The following is an 18,007-nucleotide window of genomic DNA, read 5'->3' as shown; positions in this document are numbered from 1 at the left end:
ATTAGTTAGAGTAACACTTTTGTGAGACGGTTTTGTTTGTGAGATGGGTTAACTCTACCCATATTTATAATAATTAGTAATACTTTTGACATAAATTGTAATACTTTTTAATGGATAACCCATACAAGAGACCCGTCTCATAAAAATAACCCTTGAGACCGTCTCATAGGAGTTTTTGTCTATTAGTTATTAACTTTTTTTTATATATAAAAAAGAAATATATATAAGAAAGAAATTGTATTTTTCTTGTTGTCTCACAATTTTTTTTATATATATTTGTGAGATTATTTTTTTTCAGATTTTTTATTCACTTTATAATATTATCCTCGTTTTTGTGATATTTTCTCAATCATTATTGTAATTTGTAAACTATATGAAATTTGAGTAACACTCCTGTGAGACGATCTCATTCGTGAGATGGGTCAATAATATTCATATTTATAATAATGAGTAATATTTTTGGCATAAAATATAATAATTTTTAATGGATAACTCATATAAGAGTCTCATCTCAAAAAAAATAACTTTTGAGACCGTCTTATAAAAGTTTTTGTCATGAAATTTATACTCTAGTAGCTATCTATTAACGTAATACTTACTGGTTAGTGGTTATAATCGATAAGTCATCAATTAATTTAAATTAACCGAATCTGATTTTGTCGCTTTAATTTTATGATACTTATTTATTTGTTCATCTCCATCTTTCAGATTAGCAAAATTCAATAAATAAATTATTCATGGGTCGATCATCGGGGTTTATTAAACAAGTTCAATTTGGAAACTAGGCCCAAATCTGAAATGGGCTAAACAACGTCTGTCGCGATTGTTAACGTTTTATTGGACCAGCTATTTCCGACCGTGGGCCGAAATCCGCAATTTTATTTAGGGTTGCATAAAATAATTATTATATTATATTATTCATAAAGTTAAATTTTTTGTAGTCATTTTTAAAATTAAAGAATTTTCAGAATAATTTATGGACCTTAAAAGAAAAGGAGTCGCATTTTCATTATTACTTCGTTAATAAATAATCTTCCTCCTCTGGCCATCGGAGGTGGCTGCGGAAAAATGAAGAGATCAGTTGTCCTAAACAATCTCCACTAGAACCATGAGTTTACAGAATCTTGGAATTCAGGTGAAATTTCCTAGACCCATCAAGATTTTGGCATAATTGGAGCCGGAGCGTCGCCTGAAACGAGAGATTCGGAGGGAAAATGGCAGAAGTGGAGCAATTACTGAGCAAGAAAGTAGCCGATCGTTACCTGAAGCGGGAGGTCCTCGGTGAAGGTACATACGGTGTCGTTTTCAAGGCCATCGATACCAAGGTATGGAATCCATTCTCTTTTGTGCTGTCCCTTTTTTAAAGTTATGCACAGTATGACTCTAGGGTTTTAGCTATACTTTGGTTAGTTTTGGAGTACCTTGTTGAATGCTCAATTGTCATGTGTTGGTTGGGAAAAATAGATTTGATTCGTTATATCTAAAGTACATTCTACTGAATACATCAAGTGGATAGATTAGCTCAAATGAGACGCAGCAAATTGATTGAAGTTATTGCCTTGTGCAGACAGGACAGACAGTTGCTATTAAGAAGATTCGGCTGGGGAAGCAGAAGGAGGGGGTGAATTTTACGGCTTTAAGAGAGATTAAATTGCTCAAGGAGCTTAAGGATGAAAATATTATCGAGTTAATTGATACCTTCCCACATAAGGGGAACTTGCATCTCGTGTTTGAGTTCATGGAGACTGATTTAGAAGCAGTTATCCGGGATAGAAATATAGTTCTTTCCCCAGCTGATATAAAGTCATACATTCAGATGACCTTGAAGGGACTTACGTTTTGCCATAGGAAATGGGTCCTGCATAGGTGCTTTGTTGTTCCAGGCATTTATTTTCGAATTTTCAACTTGCTCAGGATCTTTTTGAGCTTCCTCTATTAACTTGAGCAGGGATATGAAACCAAACAACTTGCTAATAGGATCCCGTGGGCAGCTTAAACTTGCTGATTTTGGTCTGGCTCGTTTATTTGGGAGCCCTGATAGGAGGTTCACTCATCAGGTATACCCATGTCCGACCGATTCACCCTGAGACAGGAAGTTATGTGCAACACATTTTAGATTAACCGAAAATGACATGTGCGGAAATCCATGTAATGAAGCCTGTTTATTGAACTGGTACAATTTTTTGAAATATTATTGTCTGTTGGCATTTAGTGAAAGTTTACAGCCTTTTGTTTAATGCAGAATGCAGTTATTTCGGTCTCCAAAAAAAAAAGAAAAGAAAAGTAAAAGAATTCGCTTATTTCTGGGTTTGATACAAATTTTCTGGTCTTTGGGGTCATTCTGATGAAACTCCATTTTCAGCAACTCGTTACGTTTATCTTGTGGCTGTTAGTGTTAATGTTTTTTTTAGAGTTGTTCGTGTTAATGTTAATTAAGTAATGATGACTAAATTATTACAAATTAAGCTTGATGTGGAACTTATTGCGCAAATTCATGAACAATTGTTTTTTATTTTCAGGAATCTGCGTTCCTTGCATTTTTTTTTAAAAATCAACAGTCTACTAAACCTTTTGAATTCTGTGCAATCATAGGTTTTTGCTAGATGGTACAGAGCACCTGAACTGTTGTTTGGTGCTAAGCAATATGGTCCAGGGGTAGATGTATGGGCTGCAGCTTGTATTTTTGCTGAACTACTCTTACGTCGACCATTTCTGCAGGTGACTCTTGCTATCCTTGTGGTTATTTATCAACTAAACTGTTAACCACTGTTGCTGCTATATTTTCTTCGAGGACTTCTGTTATGAATGTGAGTTTTGAGTGTTACTGATTACCCTTGTTATTCGACCCTGTTAAAACAAACCTTTGATATATAGGAATTTACAAATGAGGTAGACATGCAGATCATTTATTATATTTGAGTGACTGAAGATCTGATTTTGCATCTTTTTAGCTTGTGGGCTGTTAATCATAATGGTGCAAAAGTTTGTCTTCGATGGAGATCTTTTGAGAATGTGATGTTGCAATTTTGTGTTGGGACTGCATGATCACTGATGCAACTCAGCTGTGCATGATATTACCTAGTGTTAACAAAAGCTGTTCACCTCCTTTATTCTTTTATGCTAACTGTGATTTGTTTGCTGGGAAACATTCTCATGCTCATAGTTTGCAGATATGCTGTTCGTTTTGCACATTTACTTGTTTTAGTGGTTAATTATGGGTTAAAATGAGTTGATGTAGGGTAATAGTGATATTGATCAACTGGGAAAGATCTTTGCCGCTTTCGGGACACCAAAGCCATCTCAATGGCAAGATATGGTATATCTTCCTGATTACGTGGAGTATCAATACGTTCCTGGGCAACCATTGCGCACATTATTTCCCATGGCTAGTGATGATGCCTTGGACCTTTTATCTAAGATGTTTGCATATGATCCAAAATCAAGAATTTCGGCACAACATGCCCTGGAACATCGGTATGTAAATTAATGTTTTTATGGTTACGTTGCAACATGGGATTGATTTTCTTTTCTATAGGTATTTTTCTTCCATTCCTCCACCTACCGAACCTGCTTTGCTGCCAAGGCCTCCACCAAAGAGGGAGTCCGTCAATGCTAAGGTTTCAGACTTCAATCCCCAAGAGGGTCCAACTGTATTGTCTCCTCCAAGAAAGGTAAGAAGAGTGATGCCTCAGCGGGAGGGATTTGATCTAAATGCTCACCACATGGATAAAATGGATGTTCGTGGCAATGAGATAAGACCAACAGCTGGAGAGAGGAGTGGACAGGCTCCAACATCTCTAGATTTTTCAGTTTTTGGAATGAAGCCACCTAATAGACCGACTATTAACAGGTATCTATCATCCTGTTGGCATTCGGTAACCTTGGATTTCTGAACATACCAGCTTGCACTTGTGAACCGTTGGCCATACTTTATCTCTTGAATAAACTAGCATGGTAGAATTGCATCAGCTAATTTCTCATCCTTCTGATGCTTCTTAAAGAGAAATATTCTTAACTAGAGAAAAATCTTCCCATCGACACCCCTTTATGTTTATTATTTATTTGGAGGGAAATTATTGGAATTATCTAACTCGCAATTAGAGTATGCTATTTGATTTTTTATGCAATGAAACGGTGGCAAGGACCTAAATTCTATCAGGCTAAAATGTTAGGGAGAATACTGAGTCAATATCTTGTTTTTTTTAAAACAGGGGTGCCTTGGAGCATGTAACCCTCTATAAAGAAATCACAAAAAATATTATTAGGAATGGATTCTTCTTAAATTTACGGTTTACCTACGGCCTTCCAATTTTCCGAGGTTGATTAAAGGGCTCTTATATCCTTAAACTTACAGAAAGATAACTTTATAGAAAAAACTTCAGTTTTCAAAACTTTTTGTATGAGTTTTTTGGTCCCCTTTTTATTTTCGTTATGGTTCATTACCAGAGTCTCCCGTGGTCCTAATTTTCTAATTTTCTGAACCCCTTTGGGTCTTATTTCAGTTCTGACAGATCTCATTTGAAGAGGAAACTTGATCTTGAATTTCAAATTCCTGAAGAATAATTTGTGGACAACTATCTGGCATTTTAAGCTTTTGTGTACAAATCAATCCTGTCTACTACCAGAGGTTTGTGATGGCTCTCCAGCATAATCCTTCTTTTAGCTTCATTTTGTATTTTGATTCTCTGTTTTCACTGTTAAATTGTTGGTTCTTCTTTTTTTATTACCAGTATATCATAGCAACAAAACTTGTGTTGTGAAGAACAAGGTCAGCTATTTGATTCAGAATGAATACAATTGAATGAGGCGTCTGTCATGAACTCAGAATGTGTATCATATAGCAGGAAGAGCTATAATTTCTTTTACTCTGTTATTTGACAATGTACACATGATTTGAAACGTGAATTTTGGGTATTCAATTTGGAAGGTTATGTACTCGTGTTTTGAGTTGTAAAAGGAGATCCAATATTGTTTGCGGCAACCTTTTTCTTTTAGGGAATTTTTTTCGCAGAAATGTGCATCAAGATTTGACGTTGTATCCACTATCCATTTATTTTCAAGAATGTTATGTTAATTGCCCTATCCAAGTTTTATGTATGGATTGTAATGTGGCCGTTTTGGTGGTGATTAATATTAAGTGATTTTACCAGTTCATAATTTAAGAATATCACGTCAGTGCCAATTCATCGGTGAAATAATACTTTACTTTGTATTCGAGGGTCTTATGGTTGAATTGATGGCCATAGTGACTCTTCATTTTAAAGTTGGTCTCAATTTTATGATTGTTATAAAACGCAAGATCCGTCACCATTTTGGCCTCTCTGTCTCCTATTAAAAAATATATATTTCTTGTGTAATTTTCTTAAAAATCTTCTGTCTATTTTAGTTTATTTGTGCCTTCATTAAAACTGAAATTTCTTGGTTCGTTCTTGCCAACGAGTACCTGCACAACTTAATATATGATGCTTAGAATTCAGTTTTGTTTGAGAACAGAATGAATTAATTGTTTTTATGTTTTATTTGTCGCTGCTAACTTAATATTGGACTCAAATGACTTGAGCTTGTGAATAAAAAAATCATGAAATCATGAAATTTTTTATAATTCTAAAAAAAAAATCAAGAAGTTTTTTGTAGCTTTTAACCATACAAATGAGCTTGTGAATATTTCTTTATCCAAACAATTAATATTCCAGTTGCTTCATCAATGCATTAAATTTCATTATTCACAATTGTTATATTCACCATTAACCATAACACAGACGTCAAGCATAGGTTTACAAGTAAATAAATGTAGGTCTCATTTTTACATATTTTTGCCAACGAGTACCTGCACAACTCAATTAAATGGATACTGATATATTTAAATATGAAGTATTTGTGATAAAAGTAGTATTTTAACTAAAAAGATGTAATCAAGTAAAACATTTCTATGAATTTCGTACTAAATTAATACTCATGCAACAATTAATTTGTTTCGTACAAATACTATTTAATCAATAAATATCATAATAATTTGCGTACATAGACTGCATTTTTTGCATGGATATAATTATAGGATTTTCTGGGCCTAATCTAGCCATGGCGGAAAGGAGTCAAGTGAGACAGCTAATGTTCGCTTTGAATGAGAAAATATTCAAACTTTCTACCCAAAATTTGTTAAAATATGAAACATTCAAACTCTATTCTGGATTCCTTTCAGCAAGTTGCAAATCATATCTTCATGACAACATGTCCACAGGAACCGTGGAGTCGAAGACTCTATCTTCGGCCTTCTTTGCCTAAACAAGACAGTATAATTTTCCAGATCAAAATTAATTTTATGGTAGGTATCAAGAAAAATGGATATCTCTAGAGTATCAAGGACTTGAACTGTGAATCACATTAAGGTGAGAAGAGATGTTTACTTCGAGTTCCCAATTTGTGCGCGATACAATAGCAAGAAGAGATGCAACTTGCACCAGTAAAGCGCATAAAATCCCCAACCATAGACCCTACAAGTTGTGGAAACATATCAAATCGTCTGCGAAGAAATAAATGTGGAAAAAAGGTCGAGTATCATTAAAAATTTACCTTTCCTCCAATGTGTGAAACAAAGGCCAACAATATAGCCAACGGAACACCTAGAAGATAGTATGATCCAAGATTGATATACGCTCCAATCTTTTGCCATCCGCATCCTCTAACCGCTCCTATGCATAAAAATTAGCAATACCAATCACTTACTCGTGCCTCATCTACCAAAAGCTATAATTGATAATAATAGCACATCTCAAGTAATTTTGGCCTTGGAAAATCAAACACAGTGTTTCAATTATAGTGATATACTAGCAATCACCTGCTTCATCATTTACTCTAAGAACTCTTTAGAAATCTGTGGACTTAGTTTGATACCAACTCTGGGTCAGTGTAATGGAAACTATGGTTAGCAATGAATAATGATGCAAATCAAATGTTTCAAAATTTGCAATCAACAAACATTAGTTTTTTTTACCAATATGTCGACAATAAGAGAAATTGACGTTTATATAATGTATATCATCATCATCATCTTCATTTGGACAATGTAACAAGTGGTGTCATAGAAAAACCAAAAGAAAAATCATTCATCTGCTAGAGAAGTTTAAGATCTTGGTCTATTTAGAAGCGTATACCTGAAAGAACACACTGAAGCCCATCCACGAAGTTGGATGCTGCAAGAATTGGCATCATGATTCTAACGTATCTCACAACTTCTGTTTCGTTGCTGTAAGCATATCCCCACACATTTCGTATCAGTATCAAAATCAAGCCTACTAAGGTGCCCTCGCCGATAGCCATCACTAGGACTACGCCAACTGCTAACCGTGCGATACGTGGATGCCCAGCCCCAAGTTCATTTGAGACTCGTGTGCTACATTATAAAATACAGCAATTATCATCTTGTGTAGATTGTCTAACTAGATGAATGGATCAAGTGGGTACAAGCAAGGGCAGTTGTCACTTAAGATGATAAAGTAATCCAAAATTTAAGCATTCATAAGTTATAAGCTTCTTCCTTTTCCATCTGTTTATGGTTAATATTATTGGAGAAGAATATTTGTTGCATGACTGACCTGACTGCACAACTGAGTCCGAAAGGGATCATCCAAACGGTTGCAGCTGTGTTAAGGCTGGAGACGGAATATGTTGATTCAGATAGCATCATAAGTAATTTTCAACACAAAGAATTAAATCAAAGATTTATTGAGTAAATATGCAGAGAGGGGGAAAAGGTTCAAACCAGATTGAAAGCACCGATGTTTCTAACTCAGGATTTGGAAGTAGACCAGAAAGTAGAACCATCATTTCAAAAGACCATGCTTCCAAGCTGTTAAAATTGCAGAATAAATCTTCACCTACACGAAGTATTCTATTTGACATAATATTAATGCTGCGTACACTTCATACACGAAATGAATAATTAACATCCATTACTTCCTACGTGCCACCTATCCAAACATGTGGCTTAGGCTATTATTGTACATATTTGAGTTATATCTAACTTGGAAAGAAGAAGGCACTTACCAAACCATGATCGCTGAAGGAATGGCAAGTCTAACAAAAATAAGGACATCATGTAAGGCTTCTTTTGAAAATCCTTTCCAAGTCTTCACACATGAAGAAGAAAACTTGATGAAAAGCGACAACAACAAAACATTCATCCAGTAAGACACCGAATTTGCCACCGCAGCTCCTCGAGCACCAAGCCCCGACTTATAAACAAGAGCCCAACACAAAGGGATATGAAAAGCAGTGGTGATTCCCGAGCTTATCATCATGGGGAATACATTGTTTTGCGTTTGAAGGAATTTGACTTGACATTGAAGAAGGCCATACCCAAAGATGCTGGGAATCATGAAACGAGCATAACTTCCGGCCTCCTTTGATATATTTGGATTTTGGCCTAAAGCTGTTAAAATTGAAGTTGTGTTTGCCCAGATGACAGCGAGAGGTATGCACAATAGTAGAAGAACAAGCATGGCTCTTTGCACGTGGATGCCGAGCATATGATACTGCTTTGCTCCATAAGATTGGCCGCAAAGCGTGTCTAATGCACTAGCCAAGCCCATCTAGTTGGCCACCAAAAAGAGTCAAGTATAATAAGAGAATATTCAGGAATTACGATCTGCTAACAATATAGATTTGTTATCCCTGTTTTTCAAGTCAAGAAACAAAATCATTTCTCTAAGAGCTTGTTTGTTTTTCATTTGAACAAAGTGGAAACAATAGGTGTCCGTTGTATTTATCAGACACAAGCCAAATGGATATAGTTCACCACTCACTATCGAATATAATCTTGACTATACATACAAAAGCTACAAATCTTCGTGATATACCAAATGCTAACTAATGAACGCAGCATTTTCAGAATTATAATCAACCCACGATTATTAAGCTACTAAATACGAATACTTCCATAACAAGGGCGTTCCCACGAACCAAAACTAGTGTAAAGTTATCGCAGATGCGAAAGATAGATACCATTCATAAGGGGGATTTTCTAGTTCTTCAAGCTAGCCACCACCATTCAAAGATTTTGTTTAAATACCCAATGCTTACATCAATGTATGAAGCCAAAACATGCTACAGATTTCTCCAACTTTCACCTAGTAAATGTATATTTTCAAGTTAATTCATAATTAACCCCTGCCGCTTCTCATCTTGCTTAACTAGATTATCAATCTTGGGACCTCTCCTCTGCAAATGGCGAAGGGATTGAAATAAAGAGCTTACCAACAAGGTGAAGCCGGTGACGGAGGAAAAAGAAGTGGCCATTGAAGCGCCGGAAAGAGCTAACTCCCCCAAGTGACCCACGAACATCAAAGAGATGAGCTGCAAACAAAACTGCAACAAACTGACCAAAACCAGAGGACCCGCCAACCACAGCTGCTTCTTCACTTCGTTCCAACAACCATTTTCTCGATCTGGGATTTTCGCAAGCAAAGCTATGGTTTCATAATCTGTGCACTCCATGTGCTTGTTTGGATGATTCACTTGAAATCGATCACGATCAAGCAAATAACTTAATTGATGTAGCTTGAATTAGCGTGTAAATGGTCATTCTTCTAGAATTTGCAATCTGCATGTATGTGAAAAATGCCTTGATCACCACGGTTGAATGCTTGGTCACTATGAGGCGGCGTTGTTGGATGGGAGACGAGCAATCAAATTAATGGAAATCTGAACAGCAAAATGATTTTGTTCTCAATAAATTCGTCATCGTGTTTGTCTTCTTGTGGAACTGGCATATGCTCAATCATGCATATATATATGAGCTCACGTGTTTATACAAATTTTTTGTATATTAATTTGATTTATGTTAAAACAATGATAATATTATAATTATAAAAATTAATTATAACTCATATTGCAACTTGAGTTGAGATGAACAATATTAAAAATAGGTTTTTTTTTGATAAAATATTAAAAATAGGTTGAAACACCACATATAACACAAAAAATCTCACTTCTGCATTAGTTTAGAGTTTCTGCAGTGTGCACCGAAAGATAACGACTAGAGCTGTCAAACGGGCCAACCCATGGCGGGACGGGCAGGCCCACCAAAAACCCACCTTTTGGCGGGTCGATGGCGGGCTGGAAATCCTCAACCCAACCCAACCCAATGTGGGTTGCGGGTTAGGCGGGCCGGCCCGCGGGTTGGATCACGACAAATAAAAATAAATAAAAAATATTATAATTAATTATAAATATAATTTCATAAATAAATATTAATAGAAACATATTAATAAAATTTTAATTATTGATTTCATGTGTGTAAATTTTATATAAATTAATTAATACAAAAAAAAATCACAACTTTTATTAAAAAATACATATATAACAATAAAAATAAAAATAAATTATTAATTTTCAAGACACGCGGGCCAACCCGCGCGGGTCGCGGGCCTAGGCGGGTTGGCCCATCTAGGCCCACATTTTGTTGGGTTGAAAAAATTTCAACCCAACCCATTTAAATTGTGTGGCGGACTGGGCCAACCCAACGGACTTAACCCAAATTGACGGCTCTAATAGCGACTACGGTCATGTCATATAAAAAATCTCATTTAATATGATATATATTAAATAATATTTATGAGTCTCTTTGGTTAGAAAAGCCAAAGGATAAAATCATTTTTTTTTAAAATTAATTATTGCATTTGGTTACAAAAGCTTAAAAACTATAATTTCCGGTTTTTGATGTTTTACTTCTAAATACATTTAAAATAAAAATAAAAGTACTTTTAAATATTTATTCAAATATCAAAATAATTTTTGTTTTTTTTTTAATAAAACCATTTTAAAAAACTGAACTTATTTAAGCTTTTTTTTAAAGTTCAACTTCAACATCTAAACTGACTCTATAACATCTGAAGTTTGAAAAATATAAGTTCATGAACTGAAAATAAATGTGATAATTGAAAATATTGGTTTTTTGCACTGAAATTTTTTTCAGAATCAATTTCTGCATAGTTGGATTGATTTCAGGCATGATGAATTCGGACAATTGCACTACCTGCAAAACTTTGTACTTTGTAGGGTAATTGGACAAACGTCCATTTGCACCATATTGGGCTGGCCCAAATGTACGGGACTTACATACATGGGCTGAGCCCAATAGTTTGGCCCATACAGTCATTTCCTTTTCTTTTTTTTTTTTTTTTATTAATTTCGTTTACCATATACTCACATAAGCAAAACGGATTTGTACTTATAAATCAAAATAATATAATCGAATTTTCGAAAATAATCTAATCGAATATTTCGAAAACCAAAGAAAGAAAAACGACAAGGAATGTCGAAACAATTTTCTATGTTTTTCTTAATCCGATTTGAATCATTTTTTAATGTTTATGACTTTATGTAGCATAGAACTCTTATATTTTATAAAATTAGAATATAAAATTTGGATTTGTGGAACTAAATTAGGGTCTAGTGTTTCTACTTGACTTCTTTTAAAACGATTGGAATGTTTTTTAATTACCGATTTTAACAAAAAAAAAAAATATTTTGAATTTTTTTTAAAAAAAAATTCCTTCGAGATATACCCTGTTGAATAAATCAATTAAATTAACCTCTTCTTGAAAAATAAAATAGATAGAGTAGAGATGCCAAAATAAAAATATTATGATATGGATAACATATGATATATAACTTTAATCATTCATAGAACTTAAATACAAAATTAAATGAAACAAAAATGTACGATAATTAATGACATCTTTCATATTAAACGATGTCTTATAACGTGTTCGACATTTCGAGACTAACTTTTCACTGTAAATAAATTGAATGTAGTAATTAATGATTGAGACAAAGATTATCGTGTTCATTTAGTGCAGCTGTGAGCTGACAGCTGTTGAAAATTCCATACATTTATCATAGCTTAGCTTTAACAACTCCTCCTTCAAATGTCTATCATGTATTATGGCCCATTAACCCATTCTTAATTAATTGCACAATGAGGGGGGCCAATTAATGAAACAAATTATTTTGCACGTTACAACCATAATTATTAACAAAAAAAAACGTATGGCAAACCCTGTTGGGCCAAATTTAGATATTTATTTTGAGCAAGAAAAATAACAGAATATGCCAGATGAATTTTAAAAGAGAAGTAATAGTCATTAACAAATATTTACTGATTATAAAAGATAAAAAAATAAATTCAGTATACTGCTTTGCTTATCTCATGTGTACTATTTGTTATATAATGTTCTTAGTTACGAGTCAATTTATTTTTTCATTACAATTCATTCGTTGGATCGTACAAAATAATTTATTGTCGTCATCATTTTTGGAATAAATCATCTTCAAAAGACTCAAACATTTACGGTTTATCTTAAGTCTTTGATCCATATATCATGCAAAGAACGTTTGATCAAATTCAGAATATTTCTTGTGCTACTGTTTTTCATAAACAAATATAATATCTTTTGTAAAGTGTGAATAAGTTGTCATATGAGAAAATAATCTTTTCCAAAATTTTCAATATTGATTATCATAGTGTGTTGCTTGCTAGGAGTTTCAGTGGTCAAAGGTAAGATTGTTGAAGTAGATTTAATTTGTGCATCGTTTGTGTCTATCAATTTAGATATTGGGAACCAAAACACATAAATATGATATAGTTGATATTTTATTTAAATATATAATTTAAACATATAATTTATGGTTAATGACTACAAGTAGAATAAAGAAATTATAAAATTAGAAGATCTGAAAAAGACATATAATTTTATTTAAACATATAATTTGTAGCTAATTGTCACGAGTAGAATAAAGAGATTACTTCTTGTGCGGTTTAAAATATTTGAGTTACACCATTACCACCAGCTATAGTTTTTGGTAAAAAAAAAAAAAAAAGTGTTCGGGCTTATGATTATATTGTAATATTAACGGAAAAATAATACTGTGTAATAAATTATTAAATATATCTGTAGGAAAAATTAAATCAAATAAAAAAAGAGCAAATAATAAATATCTAATAAGATAAAGAGAAAATAATAAATAGTAGATGCAAAATATGAAAGTGTACGTACAATAGAAAAATAGTGTAAAAAAATAAAAAAAATACTTAAGTTAATTTGCAATCGTTACTCATATGTTTATAATAGTAAGAAAATAGATATTAGATAGATTATAAAAATTAAAATAAAATAGATATTAGATAGATTAGAAAAATTAAAGTACACTATACAACTTTTTATTTTAAATATTCATATACTATCTTATTATTAGTATTACATGTACTTGTTCATATGTGAATTATAATATCGAATAAAATAAATTAGAAAGTACTGTAAAAAAATTTAAGAGAATATTAATAGTTTTTTTTATATTTAAAAGAATGCATTATATAATTTTTAAATAAATGAGTGCATGATATGTTTTTTAAATAAATTAGTTAAATGTGAAGTCACATAAATAAATTATTGAAAGATAAAAATACATTGATTATTTAATAATGAAAAAAAGGTAGTCAATTGAACTCACATAAATAAATTATTGGAAGAGAAAAACACATTAATTATTTAATAATGAAAAAATAATAGTCAAGTAAATTCACAAATGAATTCACATATTTATATGTGTAATGTAATAATAGAATAATAAATAGTAGCAAAAATATGCAAGTGTATAATAGAAAAATAGTGTGTAAAAAATAAAAATATTTAATTTAATTCACAATTATTACTTATATTTAAATAATAATAATAAAATAGATATTAGATAGATTATAAAAATTAAAATAAATTAGATTTTAGATAGATTAGAAAAATTAAAGTACATTATGCAACTTTTTATTTTAAGTATTCATATACTATCCGTTTGGTTTGAGTGATAAAATAAGTAATACATGGATAAGTAATAAAATGTAAATTAAAAATAAATAAGAAAAAATAGTTAATACATTATTTGATTTGATGGATGGATTATAATTTATTTGATTTAATTGATGTAAAATTATTAATTAATAAATAGATAAATAATATGATGAAAATAAGGCGTAATTAATTGAGATAAGTTATACATAGATTAATAATATATCAAACCAAACAATGCCCATTATTAGTAATCCATGTACTTTTCATATGTGAATTATAGAATCGAATAAAATAAATTAGAAAGTATGGTAAAAAAAATTAAGAGAATATTAGTAGTATTTTTTTTATATCTGAAAGAGTACTACATGATATATTTTTTAAATAAATTTGTTAAATGAAGTGTCACGTAAATAAATTATTGAAAGAGAAAAACATATCAATTATTTAATAATGAAAAGAGAGTAGTCAAGTAAATTTATAAATGAACTCACGTGTTCATATATTGAATAGAAATAGATAGATAATAGATAAAATAGATACACGTAATACATTATCATCATAATTATAATAATAATAAAACAAAAAACACATTAATAAATTGAAGGCATTAATGAGATCCAAAAAAACATATGAATAAATTCACAATTCAACTCACATATTTAGATATGTAATAGATAATAAATATCTTACTATATTATTATTAAAGAAGAACACCACTTAGTAATCAAATTAAAATTGATTTGGTGAAGCCAGATACGAAATATCTAAAATACCCTTCAAAAGGAACAAAAATTTCTATTTCTATTTTGAACTTCATATATGTCCGTCATATTCTCCATTTTTCGTGCCTTCAGTTTTATTTTAAATTTAAATATGTTAGAAATAAAGTATAACAACAAGAATAATAATAAATATTTATGTTTTAACAACACACGCATTGTGTGTGCGGATGCGACTAGTATATTGTAATATATATGTATGTATTGTCTAAAATATTATTTGATAGAGTTCCTAAGAAGTACTTTTTAGTTTTTTCTTAATAAATTTTTAAAATTTTGTTAACGAAAATCTGAGAAGTGTTTTTTGAAAGTTCTCTCAAACACTACCTAAATCGAATTCTTCATCTTCAAGACAATATATATATAGCATGTTGGCTTGTTGCTACGCGGGATTATTGGTGGTAACTCTTCTTCAAAAATAAAAAAAAAACATGGGGAATTAAGTTTTTGATTTTGTAAGTCTATTTAGAATTTTTCTTATAATTTATAAAAATTTGATTTTCATCCAATAACTTAGATTTTTTGACTTATTTGACATCGGTTATCTTATTTGTGGTTCATAGTGCGATAATAAACCTTATATATATATATTAAAAACTAGGTAAGCAAAATGAAACTTTTTTCCTCCTGTTTTGAATTTTGCACGGCATTATAGTTTATTTTTATTTTTTATTTTTTCTAATATGAATTTTAATTTACGTAACACGGGTTTTATTTGTATCATATGATCCATTTAAAAGAGAATCGATATCAAATAATAAATATTCGGTAAGTTTAGTGGCTTACAGCGAAAAAGACCAAAAAAAATCTAAATTATTGGATGAAACTTAATGCTGATAAGTTATATGACTAAAATCCAAAATTTGTCAAGTTACCTGAAATGTACTTGCGAAATATTTGAGCTTTCCCAATTTTAAATTTAATATTTTATATTTCAAATTTCAAATCTAAGAGTTTAATTAGTTCTTAGAAATCGGGACAAACATGAATTACAGAATTAGAGGGACAATAAAATTTATTTAGATTTCATGATGTAGTGATGCAAATAAAATGGGGATCTGTTTAATTATATACTAGCAAAAAAGCACACACACGTTGTGTGTGAAAACTACATAAGATACAATAATTGAAAGAAAAATTTGAGTGAAAAAAGATAAAAAAGACATGAAATGTTTTATATTTTTATAATAATATGGATGAATGATTTGAGTATTACTCATATGGTAGGATCTCATTAACCATAATAAAGATGAGCGTGAGAGAGGTTGAGAAAGTGAGATAGTGAGAATGAAATATTACTTTCTTATATCCTTCTTGTATTGTTTTTTTTAAAAATTTAATTAGTATAATTAGTGGTATTTTAAGAGCTTCATATTAAACTAGCAAATGTAGTTGTTATGAACCACCCTTCGTTTATTAAATAATAATAGATAATTGGGTGAGAAGTTTTACACCTTTTTTACTATAAAAAGTTGCACACCTTTAGTAAATTAATAGACTCACTATTTGGCTGTCAAATTTAACCATTTAAAGTGTTATGTTTTAGACATTTTCTTATTCACCTTGTATCGATTTTGAGAAATTAAAGATAGATTAAATTTATCTAAAGAATTTAAGAAATTAATTTGGTTTGATTATGTGTCCGTAAAAATTTACGAATCTCACATATTCAAATCAATTTTGAACCATTAAATTTAAGAGTAAGATCCTATCCTTACCTTAGAATGAACTAACATGTATGCATATACACGTATTTGCCTGAACCTGTAAAAACTAATTTTAAATTAAACAAGGCAAACCTGTAAAAACTAATTTTAAATTAAACACAATGTTTAATTAATTGAAACTCAACCTACAACATGAACGTTATAATAAATATATTATATTGCCATTCGAATAATCATGTCAACGAATCAATTTGCAGATCGAACCGGCCAATGATATTAATATTATTAACTGCGGGAGATAATTAGTTATCATATTATAAAGGATCATAATTGAAAATATAATATCAATGGAAAGGCCTATAAATTTTACAATAACATAATTAACAATATAGCTATAATATTTAATTAATTCCACATTCGCAATTAATTAGGTCAGCAAATTCATATTGATTCAGCTTATGATAAAAACTCTAATCAAACCAATATTATTAGTTTTGCAAAATTGCAAAGCAAACCTCCAAATCAAACTAAACCAACTTAATTATGTTTTGGTTCGACTTGGTTTTGATGATCAATTTTTATTTCGTTTTTCGATCAAATTTTTTTGACTATTTTTAAACATGATTTAAAATTTCTAAACTAGTTATATAAATAGATAAAACAATTTAACATTATAATGTAATTAAGATAACGACATTATGAATATCGTAGACAAGTTCTCAAAATGAAGTAATTCAACTTTAAAATAGAATACCATCAACCGCTATCACTCTATGAAAAAGGAAATATATTTATATTCGATTTCCATTCTAACTTCGGTTAAATAATTGAAAATCTTAAAAGTTATAAATATTTGAAATTTCATATACCAGTAACTATATATTTATAAAATCAGTTTGGTTTGTTTTTTTTTAAATAAAATCTTTGATCAAAAACTATTTTTTCGATACGATTAATTTTAAAATAAATGTAAACCGTGATCGACTGAAAACTAATCCGAATCAACAATTTGATTTGACTTTATAATATCAACGTCGCCAATGACCAATTCATGCCATCCCACACCAACAAATACTTCTCCAATTATCTTTCTATCGACCGACAGGAGGTGGTTAAATTAATTATGAAGAAACTTCATAAAGTTGACAAAATTATATAATTTTAAAAAATATTTAAGATGGAATTGCACAAGAAAGAGACACACATGATTTTACGTAAAAAATTTCTTGAATTCTTGATCATGATATATATATATATCATATTGTCTCACCAGCTACCTTTTCGTGCTCTTCTATTTAGACTTTCTAATCATCATTGGCACGATCAATCTCGGAAATTATTCATTTCCCCATTTCTTTAATACCATTAGTTGAATTACTCCTTTCAATGGATTAAACTATTCAATTAAATATAATTATTCAGTAACCACCACTAACATAAGTAAACTAACAATAATAATTTTTTTTTAAAAAATTAAAGTAATATGATGAATTTCATCCTACTGATTAACTAGCTAATTATTAGTTGTTGGGTCTTCTAATTAAGCGCTGATTGCTCTCCAATTGGTTATTATTATATATAAGAATTTTTTAAATCTAGCAATAATTCGAATACCGTGTTTATAAGTTTTTAATATTTATAAATTTCGATTAAAAAAATAATAGAAAGGATGTATAAATATTAATGTCTTTGCAAAGATACGTGACATCAACTTATATAT

The 18,007-nt window shown here is 30.7% G+C and overlaps 2 protein-coding genes across 2 annotated transcripts; one reads left to right on the top strand and one right to left on the bottom strand.

Annotated features, from left to right (window-relative positions):
• The first annotated feature begins 999 nt into the window (after positions 1–999).
• LOC140892231 (cyclin-dependent kinase D-3-like) lies at positions 1,000–5,100 on the top strand. Its single transcript, XM_073301051.1, has 8 exons — positions 1,000–1,325; positions 1,568–1,866; positions 1,949–2,057; positions 2,593–2,718; positions 3,239–3,474; positions 3,536–3,850; positions 4,503–4,627; positions 4,731–5,100. The coding sequence occupies exons 1-7, from the start codon at positions 1,215–1,217 to the stop codon at positions 4,561–4,563; spliced, it is 1,257 nt and encodes a 418-aa protein (XP_073157152.1). The 5' UTR covers positions 1,000–1,214; the 3' UTR covers positions 4,564–4,627; positions 4,731–5,100.
• Positions 5,101–6,160: 1,060 nt separating this feature from the next.
• On the bottom strand, positions 6,161–9,731 carry LOC140890564 (protein DETOXIFICATION 16-like). Its single transcript, XM_073298442.1, has 8 exons — positions 9,253–9,731; positions 8,044–8,588; positions 7,760–7,846; positions 7,593–7,649; positions 7,152–7,390; positions 6,571–6,689; positions 6,405–6,491; positions 6,161–6,278 (listed from the first exon to the last, which is right to left on the bottom strand). Exons 1-8 carry the CDS (start codon positions 9,490–9,492, stop codon positions 6,219–6,221), a joined length of 1,434 nt encoding a protein of 477 aa, XP_073154543.1. The 5' UTR covers positions 9,493–9,731; the 3' UTR covers positions 6,161–6,218.
• Between the last annotated feature and the right edge of the window lie 8,276 nt (positions 9,732–18,007).

The sequence above is a fragment of the Henckelia pumila genome, chromosome 1 (assembly GCF_033568475.1).
Source record: "Henckelia pumila isolate YLH828 chromosome 1, ASM3356847v2, whole genome shotgun sequence".
Lineage (NCBI taxonomy): Eukaryota > Viridiplantae > Streptophyta > Magnoliopsida > Lamiales > Gesneriaceae > Henckelia > Henckelia pumila.
This window is presented reverse-complemented; position numbering and strand designations above follow the sequence as displayed.

What these genes read in the sequence shown, in the direction of transcription:
- LOC140892231 (XM_073301051.1), top strand. Translation starts at nt 1,215, where the DNA reads ATGGCAGAAGTGGAGCAATTACTGAGCAAGAAAGTAGCCGATCGTTAC. An exon ending in TCAAGGCCATCGATACCAAG is followed by an intron (nt 1,326 to 1,567) that starts GTATGGAATCCA and finishes TGCCTTGTGCAG; the next exon opens with ACAGGACAGACAGTTGCTAT. An exon ending in AGGAAATGGGTCCTGCATAG is followed by an intron (nt 1,867 to 1,948) that starts GTGCTTTGTTGT and finishes TAACTTGAGCAG; the next exon opens with GGATATGAAACCAAACAACT.
- LOC140890564 (XM_073298442.1), bottom strand. Translation starts at nt 9,492, where the DNA reads ATGGAGTGCACAGATTATGAAACCATAGCTTTGCTTGCGAAAATCCCA. An exon ending in ACATCGGTGCTTTCAATCTG is followed by an intron (nt 7,650 to 7,759) that starts GTTTGAACCTTT and finishes TTCCGTCTCCAG; the next exon opens with CCTTAACACAGCTGCAACCG. An exon ending in GGACTCAGTTGTGCAGTCAG is followed by an intron (nt 7,391 to 7,592) that starts GTCAGTCATGCA and finishes TTTATAATGTAG; the next exon opens with CACACGAGTCTCAAATGAAC.